Genomic DNA, 24109 nt, shown 5'->3' on the forward strand with positions numbered 1-24109 from the left:
TTAATAGGGTGTTATAAGGCAGCTAGACCTTTCATTTGACACTAATTTTGTGGAAATCGGTTCAACCTTACTTACTTTACTTTCAAGGCGACAGACCGATTATCGATCCAGTGCCGAATCCAGAATACGTCGCCATGTCCCTCGGTCTTGGGCTGCTATCCTCCGATCGCCCCTAACACCTATTTCGCGTACATCCTCGTCGACAGCACACATCCACCGAGTGCGGGGTCTACCTCGAAGTCGACGACCTCTATCGGGATTCCTGCTGAATATAGCCTTCGCTTGACGCTCATCCGGCATTCTCGCTACATGCCCAGCCCACTGAAGCCTGCCGTGTTTTATCCGCTTTACTATATCCGCCGATTTGTATGCCTGGTACACTTCATGGTTCATGCGTCTGCGCCAAACACCATTTTCAAGTTTGCCGCCAAGGATTGAACGCAAAATTCTACGCTCAAAAACACCAAGAGCTCGCCGATCAGCCTCTTTCAGCGTCCATGATTCATGGCCGTAGAGAGCCACCGGAAGAATCAGTGTTTTATAGAGTGCAAGTTTAGTACGGATTCGCAGACTGCGGGACCTTAGCTGGTTACGTAGTCCGTAAAAGGCCCTGTTTGCGGCTGCTATCCGCCTCTTTATCTCACGGCTAACCTCGTTGTCACATGTCACTAATGTTCCCAGGTAAATAAATTCGTCGACTACTTCAAATGTTTCCCCATCTAGCACCACCGCAGCACGAACCTCCGACGGACTACCACGCACTCTACCAGCCACCATGTATTTCGTTTTGACAGAGTTTATGACGAGCTCTAATCTCGCAGCTTCCCTCCTGAGAGGTCCGAAGGCCTCTTCCACAGCTCTACGGTTGATACCAATGATGTCGATATCGTCCGAAAAACCGAGAAGCATGTGCGACTTCGTAATGATGGTGCCGCTTCTCTGCACACCAGCCCTCCGTATTGCACCTTCCAATGCGATGTTGAACAATAAGTTCGACAGCCCGTCACCCTGCTTCAAACCATTCAACGTCACGAACGAGTCCGATATCTCACCGGCTATCCTGACGCTTGATGTAGGACCCCACAAGAATGGCACGAATCAGCCTAATCACTTTGTTGGGAAGCCATGTTCAATCATAATCTGCCATAACTCATTTCTCTTGACTGAATCGTACGCTGCCCTGAAGTCTATGAACAGATCGGTTCAACCATCTCTGAGAAAAGTGAGTAAGTTTATGTAGTCTTCGGAATATGTTTCTTTCCATAGCTGGATTTCACATTTTTAAACATAACAGGCAACAAGACCTTCCATATGACACTAATTTTATGAAAATCGGTCCAGCCATCTCTGAGAAACATGAGTGAGATTAAATAGCTCCAGAACACGTTTCTCTCCATAACTTCTGAACCACAAGTTCAATCATCATAAAATTGAAAAGTTAAGGATTTTTTAGGTAGCCCGTTCATTTGAAATTAATTTTGTTCATATCGGTTGTGTAGTTTCTGAGATATTGATGTTTCGTGATTCTTACATTTTGATACATAACCTCTAAACTGAAAATCCGATTACAGTAAAATTCAATAGGGTCGTATGAGGCAAGTAGACCTTTCATTTTAATTAATTTCATTGAAATCGGTTCAGCCATCTCTGAGAAAATCGAGTGTGATTGGGAGAGCGTTACACACACGCACATACAGAAAATGCTCAGCTCGTCGAACTGAGTCGAATGATTTACGACATTCGGCCCTTTTGAGCACTTTTATACCTTTAGTTTTTGCAGTGATTGCTATACCTTTCTAAGAGAAAGGCAAAAACATAACATCTCGAAATTTAGTTTTGATGCGAGGCATGTTCCTGCCAACAAAAGTTATGTATTTTACCTGAGATCCTGTTTATACACACGGATGCAATACAAGGCCTGTTTAGCCTGCTCACACGAACTGAAGTTTCTGCTGGTCGGCGATTGCATTTCGTGTTGGCCAGGACGTTCACAACAAGTGTAGGTGGAACAAACCGACTGACGATCATTAGAGTGACGAATTTGAGGAAGAATTTCTAGCGATACTAGAACCTAAAAGGTATTATTTAATGTACTCTTCTTACCGGATGCGCGTGCTTTCTAGAGGAGATTGAGGAACACATTGCATAAAATAAAACTGCCATTTTAAAAGGGAATTTGACGAACGGTTGCCATTTCATTTCAACGAGCGTCTCAAAATGGTGAGGCGTTAAAGGTCATTGATGCATTCCCAATGAGCGAAGCGAGTTATGGGGTTGCCTGGTCTGCATTAACCAAACGTTACTGGAATGTGTACTTGTAGAAGTGACACGTAAACGCTCTGCTACAGCTGCGGTTCTCAACTTAGGGTACGCTTACCCCTAGGAGTACGCAAAAGCTTCCAGGGGGTACTTGAAAAAAAATCAGTAATGACTGACAAAACAGTTTTTCTTTATAATATTCCATTTGTTCTTCAATGTTACTCTCAAAACATGACTGTATGAATCAAATAAACCAAAGTTCAATGTGAAATCTGAACTCTACTGCAAAATGATCTACCACTACTTACTCCCACTCTGCGAGAGCAAACCAAGCCACAATTGATTTGGAAAATATCGCCAAAGGGTACGTGAACTAAAAAAGGTTGAGTACCGCTGTGAAGAATCCAAAGTTAAAGGAGATGACTCGATTGCTTTGATCGACATTTGAAGATTTTGGATCTGTTAGGAGAAACAACAACCGATTGGAGCGCGATGCTGACGCTGCTACTAGTGTCGTAGCTGGACGACGCCACGCAGAAGGAATGGAGGGAGTTTGCCGTGAAGAGGGAAGAGCCTGCCTATCTATACGTAATGGAGTTCTTGGAAGGGCAAACCCGGATTCTCCATGCGATTGCGGACGACCAGTCCTCCGAAAGCTAGCGTTCTTCACCGTCCCATATGTCCACTCCGTTCAAAAAAGCCAGCATCGAAGTTGTCATCCCACGCAACGTCCGAAAGTTATTCGCCATTTCGGCTCGGGTTGTCTCTTGCAGCGGTGGATTACTTGAGTAATTACCCAGAGTTCGTTAAGATGCCACTGGAAAAGCGGTTCCAGTTCGTGAAATCGGAAAAACTGTGTCTACGGCGTGTTTACTGCTGTCCAGACTGCAACTCCAAGTACCACACTCTACTTCATCCTGGACCATCAGCATTCGGTTCTGTTTGTGAGGCTGCTCAGTTCTCTGACCAAAGTCAAGCAGGTAAATCCATTTCCTCTACGACTACGACAGATCCTACGACAGAACTTCACGGCATTCTCTTCAAAGCTCGGTGGCCACAATCTACGCAGCGTGCGCAGTTCAGATAAACGGTTCCGTGACTGCCACGATCGGTTCTTGAATTACGGATTATTTGGTACCGATGGACTTTCTGGTGATCAAGATGGTTACAAATGATCAACCGTCAACAACAATTCCTTCTGACATGGAGTTCCACAAGCGAGCAACGATATTGATCTTCTCCTGGGTTGTAATAATTTTACGACTTGTTATTCTTGAGTCTCCCAGATGGTCTCAAGGTACGATGCTGGCCTAACAAGCCAGTCGTCGTAGGTTCGAGTCTCGGTCTGGGAGAGACTGTTAGTGTCAGTAGGATCGTAGCGCTAGCCCCGTAATTGTCCTGTACACTAAACAGTCGGCTGCGAAGTCTGTGTATAAAACAGAAGGTCAAATTCCGAGTCGGAATGTAGCACCAAGGCTTTGCTTTATTCTTGAGTAGTGGTCAGGTGCAAATTCAGGGCATTGGCGAAGGACTTCCATTGTTTATTAATACCGTCTTCGGGTGGACCAACTATTAATGTACAGGACAATTGCGGGGCTAGCAAAATCGAGACCAGTTGGAAGCTATATCGGAGACAACATAAAATGGATTTACGACTATTTTCGTAATCGGAATGACGCACATAGATGCACACAGATGCCATTTTGAAATCCAAGATGGTGATTTCCGGGTTTGGGAAAACAGCCTTAAATGGTCGAATAACACTCGAAATGATTATTCTCGAAATCGGGATGATATTCACAGCCCTGAAATCGACCCCTAGATATCATTTTGAGTCCTTTTATAGACACTAAATTTTTTATCACCGAACTCTTGAACCTTTTCTACTTGCTAAAGATAATCAAATAGCTTCTGAAACATAGTCAACTTGAACGGAAACTCCAAAAGTTTTTTAAAAGGTAGAAAAAAAAATGTATTTGGCATGATGTTGAATAAAATAGTTCTTAAATACCAAGCAAAAGTAGTTTTGTAAATAGAATAAAATATGTAACAATTATTTTTAGAAGTAAACTAAAATCCCATGAGATTTTTTTATGGTGCTGAATTGAATGGATTGGATTGCATTGAGCTGTCGAAAGTTTTGTTTTTAAGCTCTAAATTTTTTAATTTCTACTATTTTCAGAACAATCCGAAAAATTATTAAATTCAACTTTGAAATTTTGCAACACTGGTTTTCAACTGTTTGGAGTTCTAGTATTGGAGATTTTTTTGCATATTGTTTTTTGACGAGTATTCGCAAATTATGATAGCAGAATCTTACGATTTTCAAACGAATTACTCAAAGCATTTTACTTTTAACCCAGGTCTAGAGATAGCTACAAAAGTTGAATTTTCAGTGTAATTTCAAGAAAAATTGTAGTTTTCGATATTATATTTAGTTACTCAAAACTTTATGCAGTTGATTAGGAATAACGGGTGACAACTAAAAATATGTAAATTTTTTTGAGGCTCTCTTACTTCATAACACTCTGAGAAAAATGAGAGTATTTATATGAAAGCTCACTCTCTTCTCTTTCTTTTCTCCTTATGCCAGTATTTTTGTTTTGTTTATGCATGCCCAGTTCTGTTCAAAATAGCGTCAAAACAGGAAGCATTCCGCAAGCGCAAAAAGTTCGCGGTAAATCATTCTAAGAGCATCTTGAGCGGTGGTCCAAATCGTTGTTTTGTTCTATTTTTTTGGAACAAACTCAAATTCATTGCTGCACCGGTGGTGTAAATTTTGTTTTATGCCAGATCTAAATTGAAAAAAAAAAAATGAAACTGGTATACGTTTTGATCTATTTTTGTCACTTTTTGGAACAAGAAATAGATCGTTCTAAAACCCTTTGTACGCTACCAATAGGTGGGTAAAATGTCATATTTTAATTGAATACCTTATTTTTAGCTATTTACATATAAGCATTTTGCCTGAGTTGGGGATAAATAAAACAAATATTTTTCATGATTATTCACAATTCATTTTTGTGGTTTTTCTGAAAAAGAAAATGAACATGTTTGTCGTTCTTGACTTCAAGGAAACTGACTAGCGAAAGGGAGAATTCTGGAAGACCATAACCGTAGGTTCAAATACTTGGTTTGCAACCATCAGCCACCAGGAAGCCAAATATGTTGGCTATTCGTTGATCGCCCTAATTGTAGTGGGACTAGAGGAGGCCTCAAGAGGCAAGAAAAATGTTCTTCGAAGACACTGAACTGAAAACGTTCAAAATGCAGGAGTGGTATTGTGCAGCTCGAATCGAACGATTTTCGCTATTTTCGAGCACGTCACATACTGCCAGTTTTGTTCTAAGCTCGAAAGGAGCTGTCAATGTCATTTGTTATTCAACTCATCTAACCCGCAAAGTCGAAAAAAAAAATACGGAAAACGAAACATAACGCCCATCAGCGATCATTTAGTTTTGTTCGAGTTACTCGAAACAGGTTTGTTTCAATACCCTCAACACCGAACCCAAGTTTAAAGAACTGCAAGATTCTGAAAGATTGATGACATGAAAACGGAAGATGAACATCTACGCGACCAAACATTTTTCGCTTCGCTATCCTCCGAAGCCCTGTTTGTAGCAGAAATTTTTAGATCATACCAATCCATCCTGAAAAATGTCACTGACGCTCGGGTCGAACCGTCAAATTTATAAAGTCTTGTGGATTTAAAGTGTATTTCCAAAGTAATCGTTAAGTGTGCGTGAAACTTATCGAAATTCCGTTTGTTAAATACACTAAGGTCGCTTTTTACGCGTTTTTTTATGCGGTTTTGTTTTACGCGGCTTTTTTCACGCGGATTCCGGAATTTACGCCTTTTTTTTACGCGGATTCCGGAATTTACTCGGTTTTTTTACGCGGCATGTATCCCCCGCGTAATAAGCGACTTTTGTGTATTAAATGCTTTTTATTATAACAAGTCTCATAAACTGATAGCATGGGGTATTAAATTGTTGACAGTGTGACAGATGTCAGCGGTTTAAAACTAGAAGATATACAACACCGGTGCGGAGAACGAAAAGTTGGTCTATATAAGCTGGTTCTATTCAGATTTCGCTGGTGTAAATCTAGTATAAAGTTGTATCAAAAATAGACCACCGCTGAAGATGCCCTAAAAGCAAAAAACTTCCAGTTTCAACGGTTTGTATTGTGTCCTACAAACCTCAGAAATAATCCGCCAGGAACGTGGTGAAACACCGGCCAGAGTAGTGGACAGAAAAGGACTTTTTCCTTGTTGTCTAAATCGTGGTTTAAGCCTAGTGGCTTGATTATCAACTAAAATGTATACCATAATGAATGTTCGATTCGAACAGAATTATGATTCCGATGAAAAGTATGTGTTTTGACCAGATGAAATATCATCACATTACGCCAAAAAAAAAAAGAACACAAACGTTCCTAAGCAACCACTCGGCACCATTTGTACCCCAAATACGCAACCCATCAAATTTACCCCAGTGTCGTCAAATCGAAGATTTGTTTGGAATTCTGAGTTCCTTCGGTGCAAAAAGAACTGGAGATCAACGAACTGTAAACTGTTGATTGGTAGAATCAAGAGATGCATTGTTCCGGCATCATAAGAAAGTTTCGTCAAATGTTCAATATATTGTTCAGGATAATTTGTACAGAGTCACATCACTTTTCTATCACTTCACTTATATCACTTTGAGGCGTCATACACAAATTACATAGGGACTTTTTTCGAAATTTTCGAAATCATAACAAGAAGGTGATTCTGAAGATCTATAAATATTTATCAAACAATTAAAAAAGACAGTTTTATAATGTTATCTCAATTTTCGTCGAATATAATATTTATTGTTTCCCCTAGCAATAGAACAGTTGTTACGTAGATCTTTCTTTATTTATGGATTTTTTTAGGATACAACATGTATGAACTACATACAAAATTAAAAGGAAAATTGTTTTTTAGCAAAATTTTTCAAGATAAAGAAGTATTTTCTTAACTATATAAAAATTATGCCAAGCCTGAAACTCTTAGAAAATTTTGAAAAATTTTGGAAAAAATAGGGAAACTTTAAGAAGCTGCCACCAACGGCTGCATGAATCGGCAAGAAATCAATTGTACTAGAATTCGTTTCACAACTGTGCGATCCTCAGTTATTAAAATAAAAAACTGTTTGTTCCAAATTTTCTCACACTTATCTACTGTTCCTTGTCACACAGGTTGCTTCCACAATCGTCGTATTTCGGGTGTTCTTTTTTTCTTTCGCTGCTCCCAAGTCAATCGCATTGATGTTCCCTCGCCTATTCGGCAGATCAGCTAATCAGACGGACAACAGCTACAGTATCGGTTTAACCGTGCAAGCCAGGAAGTTAAAAATTATCCATAATTACCGCCAACAATGGACGTTAACACCGTTTTTCTCTCTCTCGCTAGCTGCCTCCTCCCTGTCTTCCACAGTGTTCCTCGATCGCATCGTTCGGCGCAGACGAGAAGAGTGAAGTAAAAGTGATGTTGCCACAAAGTAACCTTGAAAGCGACAAGGTTGCCCGCTTGCTTAGATGATGATGAGTTCGTCGTTTCCCTATATTCAAATAATCGGATTTGGGAGAGAAAATTGGCAATTTTCGTAGCGCTCAAGTCCAAGTAGTCCAGCGTAGTTCCGCTCACTAGATTGCGGCCGGCTTTTGTTCCGCCAGCTCTCGGTAAGCTCGGATGGAAATAGTGAAGGTAATTTTCATCCAATCTGGCTGATTGATGTACACCTCGCGAGAGGTTGATGATGATGATGATAATGATTACGGGCCGGGATTGGACCGAAAATTTGAATTTGCAAACGAATTATCTCTCCATTTAAAACTGGAGTAGAAATTGAGGCTACGCTCGATGGCAATCAACGGACAGGTCCGCGAATGCAACGGAAAAGGCTAACTCCGAGCTGTCAAAACAGAAATGTTTCATATATCCATCACGCTAGTGCTAAACGTATAACGGGACACTCATGAATATAGCCCCACAGTTTAAGTCCAGGTTACAATTAGACGGCATATGAATAACTCAAGTTCGTTAGAGCAAAATAAAAGCAAATGTTTAAAAAACAGCAACAAAAAAACGCGATTCCAATCTGAATACCCATACTCATACTAATTAGTAAACTACCAATTAGGTGAGGTGAAAAAAAAAACGGAAAAATCTCGCCCCACTGTGCAACTAGTTTGCTTGCCGTGGTGGGTCACAGTCCGAAAGTTATTTTTTTTTGTGGGCAAATAAGCTGCATTTCAGTTTTGACATGACAGTTGCTTTTATGCTGATATGAATCTTCATATTCAATTTCGTGCCTCGGAACGACCGCGAAACCCTTCCGGCTGCGCGAAGAAGAAGCTATTCAAATTAACAATATGTATAAGTGTATGACGATTCTATCGTGGTTTCCTTTTGGCTACTTCACCTGTTTGCAGGTAATAAGTTTTTTCCCTAAAATATGACGGTGGTACGAATGTACATACGTGTGTGGGTTCAAAGTTTTTTCTGCCCACTAGAAAAGTAGGCCTGAAACGCAACATGCACTGAGAATAATTACTGATTTACGTAACGACCATCGTTTCGCCGTTTTTTTTGCAGAAATTGTAAAAAAGTTATTTTATTATAATGAAAAAAAAAATGTTATAAGTTCTTTTAATTTAAATTAGCATGTGGAAAAAAGTTTTGAACGTTTTGCGAATCACGTCTATCACGCTTTATCGTTATATTTAGGTACTCCATCTAAAATGTAGTTTATCAGAAAAATACGTATATTTTTCCAAAAGTCTTTACAACTCAGTCTTTCTGTACAACTGTAAATTGAAGAGCAGTGTTATTTTTTAACTCCATGTTACAATTATTTACATCCATTTTAATAATACTTAATAAATAAAAATAATTCTACTGCATCTGATTTAAAAGCTGCAGGAACAATACGAGTTTTATCAGATACACAAAAAAACACAAGTGAATTTGCTCAGTGTGGTGCCTCGAGCACGGCTACCTTGACGAAAGATTGTCGCTTGGGTGCCGACAGGTGGCCTCTTTCACATCAAACTGAAAGAGCGGGGTTGAGGAACGTTGTAAATCTTGGTTGATTATTGCAACCATAAGTAATTATTATCACAGAACTTATTTCGAAGTTGACTTTGTAGAACAATTCATAGAGTCAAACTTTTAATTTTCTGTAGTATTCATTACGCCTTCAAAGGTCGAAAAAGCGTTCGACAAGAATTTTTCACATTTCGTCATCAAGGTGAATCGCTGTTTTTCACCGCCTGCTGCAAACGGCAATCGCGGAAACCACTTCCTACTATAGCAGGAGGAGTTACTCGGTTAGCCAACGAAACCATCAAGGCATTATCGTCAACTTTTGATCTAATGAGAAATGTCCGAATGCCGACCCCACGAACAACGACGACGACGAATGGTCTGCTGCGCTGTGCTGTGCGTCGTGCTCTTGCCATTTTTGTTGCTCTCAACCATTCCAGGGGGCCACTCGGCGGCGGAGGCAAAACCGTAGCTCGGCTGTGACAAATTTTATGTGTTTTTAAAAACGACAATGATAAACGCGCTGGAAGTGAGAAAATAGGAATGAAAATTGTCAAATAGTACAAGCAATTATTTTTTATGCGTCACAGTTGTTTATCTTGGCTTCAGTTTGCTCCGCTTCCGTAGACACTTTTGCTTTATGTTTTTCTACTCTGGTTTTCTCATTCTCACACGCTGTCTCTCTCCCTAAGACCAAATGGGTTGAAATTAAGCGGTTGATAATTAATGGGTGCAATTTCGAACTGTGAGTTTATTATATTTGTTTAACCATTTTGCAAGTTACCTCCTCCCCTGTTTGCGAGCCAATTGTCGAACAACTCTGTTCAGTTTCACGCGTTCTTGCCCACTGGGATGCGTTTCTCGCATCATAAGTTCACGTCCGAAAATGTCACTCTGATTACCACCTTGTTAATTACAGGGCCCTCCACAAGCAAATGACCGATTGGTGTTAATTGGAGGGTTTTTAGCTCGTCTCCTTTCTCCTCCAGGAGAGCCCATCCCTGTTTTTTCACTTCTCATTTGAATTTCCTGTGCACGATCAAAAGACACGATCTTTCACGTATTGTTTTTTTTCTTGTTTGCGCGCTTTTTTTTCTTTCTCAATCAAGAGGGTAAAGTATAAAAAAAAACCCTCGCGCAGTCTTGGGTGGTAATTATGCGACATCACGAGATCATTATCAGCACCCTGATGGGGAACCTCAAACTTTTCAGAGCTATAATTATTCCCCCGACGACGACGGTTCGGCTTCGCATAATGGTGCATGCAAAGTGACGCACGTTAATCGCTCTTCCCAGACGGACGAACAATCATCCTAGAGTAGAACAGACAGTTCTAAGTAATGTCATGCAAATTGTTACCAATCGGTTCTGCGCAACGAGCAGTGGATTGCTGTAATTGGCTTCGTTCGTTCGGTGTCTTATCTTCTACCGCAGTAGGCTGACTCTGGCTGCTGGCAATACAAAACGCTATGCGCGGTATGATTTGCCTGCAGCGGTGACGACTCACTGCCTACTAGGAATGATAGCAGATAAGTTATGAGGGGTCCACTGCCCTGTTTGAGTGAGGAAACTTCAAATAAACAACTTTTTATTCGAGTATTTATTTAAATTGATTCACTGACACTGAAGCGGTGCGGTCTGGTGCTTGCCACTGAGCGATGAATGCCTAACCAGGCTGATTACCGTCGGTAACATTCCGTGCCAAAGCAGGAGCTCTCTGTTGAGATGACTGTGTGTGCGTTTTCTTGCAGCGAAAATATTTTTAAAATGTAATGAGAGCTAATTAGCATGATTTTGCATGACGGCTTCATGTTCATACGTTTTTGCTACGGCTAAACAGCAGATTTTGACGAGCTAGGTGAGCATTTAAAAAATGTACCCAACGCGGGTGTTAAAGAGGGCAGGCATTGAAAGCGAAACGGCAGAAAAAAAACATAGAATAACTTCTGGCGGGCGATGGGGAGTTTTGTTTTATCTCGACTTCCTGCATCGGCGCGCTTCTGACCTGCTCATCTTGAAGAGAGTCTAACGATATTTTAATTATGCCCGAAGCAAAACGGAAAACCCCGGATAAGCATGCAAAACGGCTGAACGCTTTTTCTCCCGTGTCAGGCCCAATCAAAAGATACAAGGGAAGGGAGGGGGGGGGGGGGGGCAGGTAAATATCAACGGCTTAGGCCGCAAATCATGATAATTTTTCATATGAAATAAGCAGGTTTACATTGTACCCAAAAAAGTGATTTGCACAAACCTGAGGAGATTTAACAACATGATCAGGGCCATGCCAACGGACGTGTGAAAGTTGTATGTAGGAATTTTTCGTCATTTTCATTTGTAATTAGGATATTTTATCAGTTCTCGGTAGTCAAAGGCAGCTGGTATATTTCAAATTGCCTTCCTTCTCTAATTAATTGGTTGATAATCATATATTCATTTTCATAGTAATTTCTATTGTATATCTTGATGTTTTAATTGACGAATGGTACAAAAAATTGAATCGAGGTTTTCAATTCAATTGTAAGAAGTTATATACTGAGCTCTATAATCGACCAGCTAAGTCATATTCTCGTCCATTTTAGGTTTTTCCAGCATCCTAAGCATATTTTTTTATCATTTTGTATGGTCCTTAGAATCGTATCATAAGTGATTTTGACGCTTTTATGTTCATTTCCATATGCTTTTTCCAGCGATTCTAGGCTTGATTCGAGACACAGTCCTGAAGGCATCTTTAGCGTATGTCAGTGATTCTGAGCTCAATTTTGAATCATTTTCTGCGTTAAATGGACAAATTTCAAAAAAAAAATTTTTTTTTGACTATTTTATTTGTATAAGTTTTAGTGACTCGATTCTTTGAAGAATAAATAACAGCATTGGTCACGACTTTGCAATCATGTGAGAAGTGGGAAAAGATGTTAGCGTGACTATTTGGAGACCGTGTTAATCTCCACAAAGGTCACAGGAAGGAGACTTTTGTTAGTAGGGAAGGGTACGTTGAACCAGGATTGCCCCCTAAGTGATGTAATCATTCATATAGTTTCTTCCCGTCTTTTGTGGTATTCCGGTTTATTCTCAATGCAGTCGATTGGTTAGAAAGGCACAATTCATTTATTTATATTTTATGCCAGTTTAGACCAACAGGTAATAAAAATACTTTTGGGGCCACGCACAAGCCGCACAAGTCAATATTTAAACCAATATACCATGCCATGAAATGCTGTTGGGGCTACGCACAAATGTAAATTGGCAACTATTTACTCTGACCATTTGATCTGGCCTAAAATTTGCACAGATGTTTCTATGGGTTATAGATGTCATTTTATGCCATTTTCTGTTTTTGAATCGCGGCTAATTTTAAAGAAGGGTGTATGTAAAAATGGCATTCATGATAATAACTATATTTAGAGCCGAAACAGTTTGTTTGATAGGAGTGAGTGACGTCTCCGACAAAGCTGTAGATAATAATTTTGTCTTTTTGAAAAAAAAAATGAAACCGTGAAAATAGTTTTTTTTTTTCAAAGAAAAAAAAATCCAAAGTTTTTTTTGTTAGGGAATTAGAATTACGTTGTCCATTGATGTGAACTTTTGTAATATATCTCAGTCAATTGCTATACGTGTCCCCTTGCAAAATACAATGACCACTATTGTTGAGTGATCAGGTACCTGCACCGACACGCTCCCAGTCAGGTGAAATATGGTTTATGAAGCCAATCACCTTCCCAGGATTCAAAGACCAGATCTCTTTGGGCTGTAGACAGCCACTGCCAAGAAACCTTGATCTGCGTTTAAATAATGCACCACAACTGCACAGCAAATGTTCCGATGTCTCGCTTTCCATATTGCAAAAGTGACAGATATCATCCTGAACCCGGCCAATGTTCTTTAAATGATATCTACTCAGACAGTGCCCCGTTACTAGGCCGACGTATGAACAAAGAGCTCTTTTGTTGAGCTCTAGGAGCTTTTTCGAATGATTCTCGTTTGGTGTTATAAATCGCTCAATGGACGTGAGAGATGACGAGTTTAAAAAGACCGCGTTAATGAAGCATGCAATAGAAGAAAATCATAGTTTTGACATAGTCAATACCAAAATACTAACTTCAGACGACAGGACTCAAGCACTACAAGTAATAGAGATGTGCCACATCGCATGTGAGAGATCCGCAGTAAACTATAGAATGGACACGTATAATTTAAGCATTGTTTACTCCGGCATGCTACGGTCTCTCACACGCTGAACAGGTGAGTGACTACCACTGTCTCTGGCACACTCTACCTCTGTATTGCAACACTTTCTCCCGTTTTGACGCAACATTGCTCCGACGGCTTTAATCGTGTGTGATGTGTGTTGGAAGATATTGTGTAAGCTTTGAGGCTCATCCGTTGATTCAAATTTTTAAAAGTCTAAACTAACAACTTGCTATTTGCACATCCACAATGTAGTTCAGTATATATTTGTGACAAAATTTATCTCCCACCACTTGACGAAAACCTGTTGTAATTGTTTGTAAGTGTTTAAATACCTAAATAATTTATGTAACTAATTATTGTGATCTGTACACTGTAAACCGTAGTTGCCCTGATGACGAGGAAATATATCTTCGAAACGTTGGCTTAGACAAAAAATAAACTTGTTTGAAAGCAACCCGTGACCAAAATTGCCATCATTGAACCGAATTACCGATTGGTCAAAACACCGCTAGATAAATCTTTTAGATTGGGAATGGGAACACTTTTTGACATCCAACCAATTGGTTATCACCTTTTGTTCCTCCCAGCGTTTAAGCTCCATTTTCACTGCACAGTTTGATATACCGCAGAAAGGTTCTGGGCCGATAAACTGTGAGTTAGATCCTTGTTTTGCAAGTTCGTTTGCCTTTTCATTCCCACCAATGCCACAATGTACTGGAACCCAATACAAATTAACTGAGTTTGTTTGACATAGCTGTCGCAATGTGAGAATACATTTCCAGACAATCTTGGATGTACATTTATAAGCACCAAGTGCTTTCAGCGCTGCTTGACTGTCAGAGAAAATACAAATATTTGCATGCTTGTTATTTCTAGTCAGACACACATTCGCACATTCAAAGATTGCAGAAATCTCTGCTTGAAACACGGTTGTCCCCGAAGATTCCTGTACCAGTTTTTGTACCTATTTTTGAGCCAGCTGTGAAAAATATCGTTGAACCGGGGCAGACATAAGGAACTCCGACTTCCCAGTCTGTACGCGACGTTTCGCATACCTTGTAGGGAATATCATGATTGTCCTGAGGTGCCATCCAGTTTCCATTCATACTCATCACTGGTCCTCTTTTAAAAAAGTTCAGTATAGTCAGGTGACCCACAAGATCACTCACACTCAACCTAAAGTTAAAAATTAATTGTCTCGAAAAGCTTATTTTTGAAACATTTTTTCATGAAACTTCAAAATATTAGTTGAACATACATGGCTGCCTGATCATGAAGAAATGAGAAAAAAGATAAAACTTTCTAAATACAATACTAAAAGAAAACATTCCCCGTACACGAAAATCGCTGCGTGCAAGTTTCTACGGTTTAGTGGTTTTTGAGTCTATTGAGAGCTTACATGCAAAGAGACAGATTTTCACTTATCGAAGCATATGTGGTAGCTGTTATTGGATTCTCTCATCAATACGTATGTTTCAATCACGTTGTCAATTTGCAGTTGAAGTGTCATCATTCATATTTTTTCCTTAAATTTTTTGACGTTACGTGACATGATATGACGAGACATGATGTGACATGACATGAAATAGGGCAACGAAGCTGATAAATGTTAAAGCTACAAAAACACACTCATCTCTCGCTTATTTCTCTCTGAACAACACCACCGAGATAGAGCAAAGTTTATTGTACCGGATTAAATTCTGACTCCTTTTTGCGACAGAGAAAATTGATTTTACAGAATCACGCCTTGTACATAAGAGCTACTGTGTACACATTTTTACGATGAACAGTCAATTGATTTTGATTGAAGGTTTCAGATCAAATCTTCGCAGCATCAAATCTTCGCAACTTATCGATCCGGGCACCATCAACCAGAAAGTTTAGGTCAACGAGTGCCTCCAAAAACGACTCCTGCCGTTCCTGCAGCAGTACACGGGTTCCGTGCTGTTTTGGCCGGATTTGGCCTTATGCTACTACGGCAAAAAAGCCCTGGAGTGATATACGGCCAACAATGTTCAATTTGTACCTAAGAATGAAGCCCCGCCCAAGACCCCAGATCATCGTAAAGCGGAACTTACGGCAGACAAAAAAGTCGTCGGGAGCGAACAGCAATTCAAGGCGAACTGGCGTGTAGCAGCTGAGAAGGTCGAGGAATCGATTGCACAAATCTGATGCAGCATGTAAAAAGGAAGGCCAGAGCATTCCTTTTTTTTCGCCGCATAAGAACTACCAAATTTTTTTGAATGATGTAATGTATGAACTTCAAAAAGAAAGAAAACATGAATTTTTAAATTAAGAATAAACATACTTCAAACGTTAGTTTGTCTTAGCACTTTCTGGTCGTTTCACCTTTTATGAAGCTGTAATTCAGCCGAAATCCGCTCGATCCGAAAGAAAATAAATCCACTAAATTGTTTGTTTTGAAGTGTGCGTATTCTACATCAGTTATGCGGTCGTGTCTTAGATATAAACTTCTACTATTTTCTTCAAAAAAATTGCATGACCACAGTCATAAGTTTATTTCTTTTCTTAATCATCTAACGGATATATAGTTAAACCAAAATGATCTGATTCCGACCTTAAGTATACCGCACAGTGCACAGTGGTACAGAACGACAATTTAGGCGGAAATGAAGTTTTCGATACATTTTTGTGATTTTAGAGCCATACTTTATATGGCGAAGTTGCTTATTATAATTTGGTCTACATATAAACTGAGGTGAAAATTAGGGTGGTCCTAGAACCAACGGAATAAACCAACTAAAATTTTTATTTGTGGAAAAATAAAATTTATTTTCAGTTAAGTTGTAGATCACTCGATTTTAAGCAGCTTTGTTGGAGACTACTTTCTTGTAGCTCCTAAATTGACTGAATTAGAGCAATTTTGCCTAGGGTGGCTCTTAGAAAACGGTTTTTTCGCTCTACTTTGTTTGATTCAGTTTTCTCAGTAAAATTATGTTCAGACGACTTTTAGAACTTTAAAAGTCGCAACTTTTGGTGGCTATACTTTAACGATATCTTTTATGGGTGAAAAGCTATTATGCTTTTAATTTTTAAAATACGCCCTTTTCAACTGTTGATATCTCTGAATGGGGCAGATGAAAAAAATATCTTCTGGTTTCATTTGAGAGAGTAACTTTTGTACTTTATCATAAAAAAAAATTGGAGATAAGTTATTTCTTAAAATCGAATGAAATAAGTTTGAATCTGATCATTATCAGTCGAAAAAGTAAGGTTTTTACAGCCTAGTTTTTTTATTTGATAAAACTGATGTACATATTTTTCGGTAAAATTGAAGATAAGCTAATTTCCGAAACTTTTTACGTAGAATTACGTCTCATTTGAATTTCAATAAAATTTGTATACGTATCTTCAATTAAAAAAATTTCAAAATATTTAAATTTATATACGACACAATCTTTAAAATAACTTTCGGCAGTTACAAAACGATGAAATTGCTGTAAGCAATGCAAAAAAATACTTTTCTCTTCCGTTTATGCATAATTGGCAAAATTTAATGTTCGTTATTTTGAAAAGAAAGTTTTAATGTTTAATCAATTTTCGTGCTTCTGTTGGTAGATGTGACAAACTTTCGCATTGGGCAGTACGTCGGTTGTTTAGCGAAATGATGGGATCGGATGTTGGCAGAAGCCTCTTGAAAACGTCTTCAAAGTTCACGATGCGGCTGAATTTTCTTGAGTGGTGGTGTGAGCAGTGGGACGAAATAAAAAAAGTTGGACATTCGTGTTAGTGACGAAACGGATGGTTCTAGCATTTTAATGTCTTTCAGAAAGTTTTCCAGTTTTATGAGTACTTTTTTAAGATTTGGAAAATTTTGGTTGGACTGTTGGAGGATTTTTATTGTTTACACTGTATTTTGCTGTGAGTTTTCGGAAAATTGGAAAATATGCCGTTACCCGAACCTGGAAAATTATCAACACTGTCATCGGGACATCGAAAAATAACGCGGAGCCGCGCAGTCAATGGTGAGTCGTGTGATTAAACGTTACTACAAAACTCTGAGCAGAATGGATGTTCTGTTAGTTATCAGGACCACAGGTGTGTTGTGATAGCGTTCGTCTAGAGAGCCAATGACCGGGAGGGACTGCAGTACAAAAGATGCTCTAAATTGATACAATATTGATGTGGTTTCGCACAGTCCAATCTTTGCAAGGAGTATCTACATAAGCGTCTGCTTCCTCTGTTGAAGCAAAACGACCCATGATCTTTTGGCAGGATCTAGCTTCGTGCCACTGTTCAAATCATATCCAGGAGTCACCTCCTTACCCATAACATAATCCACCCCAACGCACTGAAACTAAGGCCAATCGAAAAATACTGGGCCCTACGAAAGCATCCCTGAAAGGTCAAATCCGAAAAGAAAAATGGGTTTTCGTACACAAAAAACTGCACCCAGATGTAAAAACCTAATGAGTGGAGTTAAGCGTAAGGTGCGAGCGTACGGTTATGGCATTGAAGTTGAATAAAATAAATATGCCAAAAGCCTAGTAAAGGGTTATATTTTATTGAATAAAAGTTTAAAAAGAATCGGTCAACTAGGTAATTTTTTACAGCGTTTTTCCGTGTTGAAATTTGATGTGGAGCACTCTTTATTCGAAATAATTTTAAATATTTTTATTTTATTTTGTCAGAAGGGTTTTGGAGAGGATTGTGGCTGAATCATGTACAAATCTATACTACCGTATTGTGTTATTTTTAGACCTCCAGAATGCGTTGACAAAATAAAGAAAATATTTTTGTCCACTAAGAATTCCCTATAGTGTAGTGCTCTCTGGACTCGGCTCTTTCCTTAACGTGCATATGTTAAGTCAACCAAAACGCTCTACAATCAATGCCTCAAATCGACTGATTGATGGAAGCCGATTTGAGTCATCATATTCGATCCGTTAATATTAATTCTTTTTCTACGCCAGTAGCCGTCCATCAGCTCTCCTGCTGACTGATGATGGATCTTCTTTGCCCACAGCGCAAAGGTGTGAAAGACCGAATTCAAATTCGCTTCCGATTCCACTTTACCATTCGTTTCAAGACGATCGACTGTCGATTAGATTGATTCATACATAATTCGAGCAGCACAACAGAAAATTACTCCAAATTCGAGACGGGGTCTTCAGATTAGCCTTCATTTATTATTGTAACAGAGCACTCGTTAGCATAGTTTGTAGGGATCCCGGATCCCGGCTGGACTGCAGCAGTGCTTGCAATTATCTCAATTACCTTACCTCACATTTTCTCTCTCTCTTTTCGTTTTAATTTCAGATAACAGCGATAGTGAAATTCGAGATAAACCTTATGGTAAGTTGACTGCTATTTTTTTAATCTTCCAAGCTGCTCGAGCTTATTCGCGACCCGAACTTGCTAATGATGATCGTGTTTTGTTGTGACGTCGCAGGGCAAGCAAACACTCGCTCGCGCACACACGCGGTGGGAAAATTTAAATTTTGACAATGGAGTTGCGCGATCTTGAATGAATCGAAGCAGGCGAGCGCGTGAACATGAGGAGAGAGAACAATGCCTGTGTGTGCTCCATCCACAGCACAACAAGCCCAAGCCGAAGGATCTGGCTGGGCGTTAATCGATCTTTCGGGTAGACTTTCGATAGGAGCCGGGACAGGTAGAGGAGTAGAAAACATGATAATCTTGAAAGTTGCCTCTCCCTGCGTCTCGCTGCTGGCTCGATGATGAGGAGAATGGAAGTTAAATTTGCTGACAAAAAATATAAGAGTTAATTTAAAGCATGACTTTTCGCGGCGAAGGTTGCCCGGGAAAGGTCGTGCTCGGCCGAGTGCTGAAGGGGAAGGCAAGTTTCCTGAATAATGATCAAAAAATAATAATAATCTGCATATCTGCTCCGGTTCTGCATGGCCGCGTGATAAAAACCGGGTAACGATCGCGGCCTGTCGGTGACGATGGCCAGATTCCTGCGCTTCCCATGGTCGTCGTCATCGTCGTTTCGCGCAAAGAGGCTTACATTTAATAATATAATAAACCGATCGACGAACATTATCCGGATATGAGCGCACACGGAACATGTTTGGGATAAAACAAAGGAATCTGTGGCTTTTAATCGGGGAATGGGCCAGAGCAGATAAAAAGAGAATGAGTGTATATTATTTTTAATCGCGATGTCGCGATCGATTGTTGCCGGGAAAATATGGGAAAATTGCTGCCAATAAGAGGGAAGAATCCGCTGTGCGCGGGCCTTCGACTTTTGTTTCAAATCATAAGCATATGGAGGGTTAATAAGCAGATGAAAGGAACCAAAACTAGGTATCTTCCAGAAAACGGACAGACTTTTATTTAACATTTTTTTAATAAAAACTACAGGTTTTAAACAGATCTATTAGAAAAACTGCATGATTTTATAATATTTTCGAGAAAAAAGGGAAAATTTATTAATAAAAATCTAATAGAGTGCTTGCCGACTGCCTCGTTTCACCGCAGTTTTTATATCAATTTTGTTGTGTTCGAGTGACAAAGCAACTTCGTGTTTCATTTTTTCCCTGTAATAGTTACAGAAAAATTGATTTCTAACCTAAGTAATAATCAAAACAGTTTAACTGGTTACCTGCTAGAGGTTTAAATTCTCGCCGTAGAGGTAAAGATGATGCAGCATTTGACGTTCACTGGCAAATCAGCGTACTCTGTTAATGTTTACTACGCCGCATACCGGCTGACTAATTGAAGACCACCGCCTTTCAGCGGGAAGCCGACCGGTGAATATAAATTGAAATTGATTTTAATTATTGGCCACGGCATAATGGGAAATAAATAGGAGTTGTTTTTCCATGAAAACACAAGTTATACATCACAGAACGCTCCGACGGAACGGTCTGTGAGTCATGCGTGAGGCAACCTTGAGATAAGCGTCTCATTATTGGGTAGTCAAATGGAAAACCGCTTATTTCAAATGGTAAGCAAGCGAATTAAAAATAATCAATTTTTAATCCACCAGCAAGAGATCCTCAGCATAATCAAATCAATTTTTTTCCTATTATGCCTCGTTTGCTGCGCCCTAGTTAGAATAGGCTATAATTTATCCGGGTCATTTTTTTCGCCCGAAAATGCCATCTTTCAACAATAAGTAAAATATTTCCAGCGCTAACCGACTGCGCGACTTTGATGTTTATCCATCCTGCTCCCGACAGGAGCGCATTCCAATCCGGCTACCGAAAAAGGAACCACAAAGCCCGCTGTCGTCAATCGGCGTCGCTTCGATCGGGCAAGCTGCCACAGATCAAAGCTAAAAAATGCATCCGCGTAAACAGATAAAACAAAATTAAAAACAAATCAAACTCTCGTCAATGTATTCGCGTTCTCGAGCCATCATCAAAGCAGGCCTCAGCCGGGCAGTCGAGGATGGAAACGGGACAAAAACAAAATCACCGCCTCCTGTGACTGTATGTGATCATCCAAGCGTAAATTTGAGCCGACCGCTTTTGGAATACAAAGGACCAAATCATGCATGAATTATGTGATCCACCAAGCAAGCGGCGAATGATGCCACCGCCGGCGGATGCGAAAAAAAAACGAGTGTATGGAAAATAGATTCATCTCGCTTGCCGCAACTTCCCGAGCAAGGTTCGGTAATTATTCTCACCTTCTACGAAGCGATCTTTCAAGGCTGCGATGTTCGTATGTAAATATCGCTTGCATGATGGCCCCCCTTCTTTAATGATTGCCTTCCGTTCGGGGATTGACAGTTTTTTTTTCTTCGACACTGGATGGACTGGATGCTGCCCCGCAGCGGAATACCACAACTGAGCTCTGTAATTATAATATTTAAATAACGATATTCAAAATCAGCTCTGTTTTCGTTTGACTTCCTGTGCGTTTGTGAATATTGGCTAGAGGGCATCGATTCGAAACAAACTTTCGATTTCAATTCATGCTACAATGTGATTTAACTTTTCATACATGTATTTTGAAGAATTTCAAGATTGGAAAAAAAAACGGAGGAAACTATTTCAGTAGTTGAATGTCAAAATAGTCATTCCATCTCTCAAATCTAGGGGTTCATTTCTGCCATACCTTTTTCACACGATCTCGCGTCATATGAAGTTTAAACGTATTTGTGATTTGTTCAAAGAAGCGATTATGATAGAAAAGAAGTTGCCTTTAGAAGACCGCAGAGTAATTGCTAATCGGGTTCGTCGCCTCTACGTTTGCTTACAAACAAATTCATTTTGGTCTCTGAAAAAGTTATTTTTACTAAGTGCACCAAAATCCACAGGAAAGGTTAATCATTCTGATTATGATATGGTAAGTATTCTGTTGATGTTTTGCAGACTTTATGACGATTTTCCGGTAGATCTCTCGAGATTTGTTATAAATTTCCTTATTTTATTATGATGTTTCTATTAGATCATCTAATTAAAAAGCATTTCTAAATGTTCTAAGTTATTTTCAACAGATTTATAGATTTCCCAATGAGTTTTGACAGTTGACAGTATCTGTTTTGATGTAGGACTACGTATCTAAGAATGTTCGCTACGTCGCAGAGAGGAAAATTGAAAACGGAACAGAGAACGAATCTGTCCTTTTTCAAATGCTTATCTCGCGTTAGTTTTTTTGCTCCAATGGATGTGAAAACTAGCTGCGCATCCACCCAAATGCAAATGACTATTGCAGATTGTGACCAATCACAGCTGGGCTGCATTAATAGCAACAATTATCCGTGAATGCACTCTTTAGGCTCTTTGAGAGTCTGCTTTGTCTCAAACAAATCATTTCACAAGCGGACGGTGTGACGGACGGTCATAACAGCAATTTTCGAATAACGTATCTGATTTTCTGATTTTTTTTTGCACCGAAAGAGTTCTAATTCTTTGCTTTTAGGTAGTTTGGAAGCTAGGCAATAATTCAATCTCTCCTTATTTTTGCAGGGTTGGCATTGGTGGGTAGTTGTTTCGCAATCATTTCTTGGGTCCAGTATTCTTTTTTTTGTTGCTGAATGGATCCTTTCCGTACCATCGTGACCACTTGAGATATTGCTTGATTGAAATAGGTTGGTAATAGATTAGGAATTTTTCACAACTACGTGAAGGTTCTCTATCACAGACATATGTTCGTACTTCGGCACGGTACAACACGTGAAAATTGGCTTTTTACTCCAGCAAGTGCAGTGTTTTCCTCTACTGGTTTTGAAATCAGCAAGCTTGCAATCCGACTGCTTGCGCTCGTGACACCATACACAGCTCTCTAATTTTTGATTATTTTATGTTTAGTTTTTTTCTTTTATGCCAAATAGTTGATTATTTCCTAGTGACAATTGAGGAAACTAAACTAATAATGATGTTTCGGTCAATAGCATTTTTTTGTCTTTTAATCCCACCGCTGTCACCAGAATCGAGAGCCCTGCCCGAAAGACTTTTTCAAGAACTTGTCGTGAAATCCGTATACGTATTTTGATCGATTTTGTTGATTATTCTCAGATTATTTCTCATTATTTTTGTTGCAACAGTTTGCTTTTTTTCAACAATTATCTTGTCTCATTCACATGATCCTATATCATGTAATTTTTCTCAATTTATTTATTTTTGTATTATTGCTTATCATTTTTACCGCAATTGAATCTTTCTTCTTGAAGCAATATTTTGATGATGTATCGATGATTTATTATATATTTTCGATGATTTATAAACATATTTTACGCTCTAACTTTTTTATTTCAAGTTTCATCTCAAAACTGCCTTTGAACGACTTTTAGAGCTTTTTAAGAGAAACAATTTGCAATGCTGACATCGCAAATATCTCAATTTTACTCAAAGTTATTAATATTTTTCTTAAAAATATATGCGTTTTTCATTTTGGGGCAAACATAAAAAATATCTCTTGGTCTCATTTTGAAGGGCATACTTGACTCTATAAATGGAGGAACTTTCAGAGATATGTTATTTTTTTTAATTTGAGTAAATTCAATTTAAAAACAAGACGAAAATTTCAATAATTTTATACATTATGCATATAAAAGCACCCAGATTTATTTTTTGGTATTTTTTCTTATAACTAGACGTAATCACCTTTAATTTGACCCAAAAAGATCGAAAATCGATCAACTGGTTCAAAAGTTATGAATTTTTTTAAATAAAATACATCGAATATAGCCGTTTTTTATGGTCACCCAAATAAAAATCGATGCTAAGTAAATTGATTCCACTTCAATTTGTAATAAATGCAATAAATAGCACAGACAGCTACAGTTATTGACACACAAGCCAGAGATTGTCTATACGATGACAACAATATGAAGAGAAGTAAGCGAGAGAATTGTTGTTCATATTGAATTCGTGACAAAAAGCAAGAGATAAAGCAGATCGTATGAAACTTCGGTAGCGGCTACTGTCGCGTAGTGTTTCATTCCACGGTGGTAATTACAAAAATCTTCCTACTGTCGTGTGAATACTGTAGCGTACCAGTACATTTCCCTACCCTGCACCGACCTGCTCCCAGTGTATATTCGATCGGGCCGACGGCATGCAAGCATGACCAGGTAGTACCTATGACATTCTGTCCTTCAGGTTGCTGTACTGAATTCATTTTTCATCACTCGATACGATGCGATGA

General features: G+C 39.1%; 1 protein-coding gene across 3 annotated transcripts in view; it reads left to right on the forward strand.

Annotated features, from left to right (window-relative positions):
• LOC129726446 (transcription factor mef2A-like) overlaps positions 1 to 24109 on the forward strand; it is a 246107-nt gene that overhangs the window by 24171 nt on the left and 197827 nt on the right. For all 3 annotated transcript variants that reach the window (XM_055683145.1, XM_055683143.1, XM_055683144.1), the window contains exon 2: positions 18803 to 18838. In XM_055683145.1, the coding sequence (XP_055539120.1) occupies positions 18803 to 18838 (36 nt within the window). The remainder of the gene's footprint in view (positions 1 to 18802; positions 18839 to 24109) is intronic.

Source organism: Wyeomyia smithii, chromosome 3, assembly GCF_029784165.1.
Source record: "Wyeomyia smithii strain HCP4-BCI-WySm-NY-G18 chromosome 3, ASM2978416v1, whole genome shotgun sequence".
Taxonomy (NCBI): Eukaryota; Metazoa; Arthropoda; class Insecta; order Diptera; family Culicidae; genus Wyeomyia; species Wyeomyia smithii.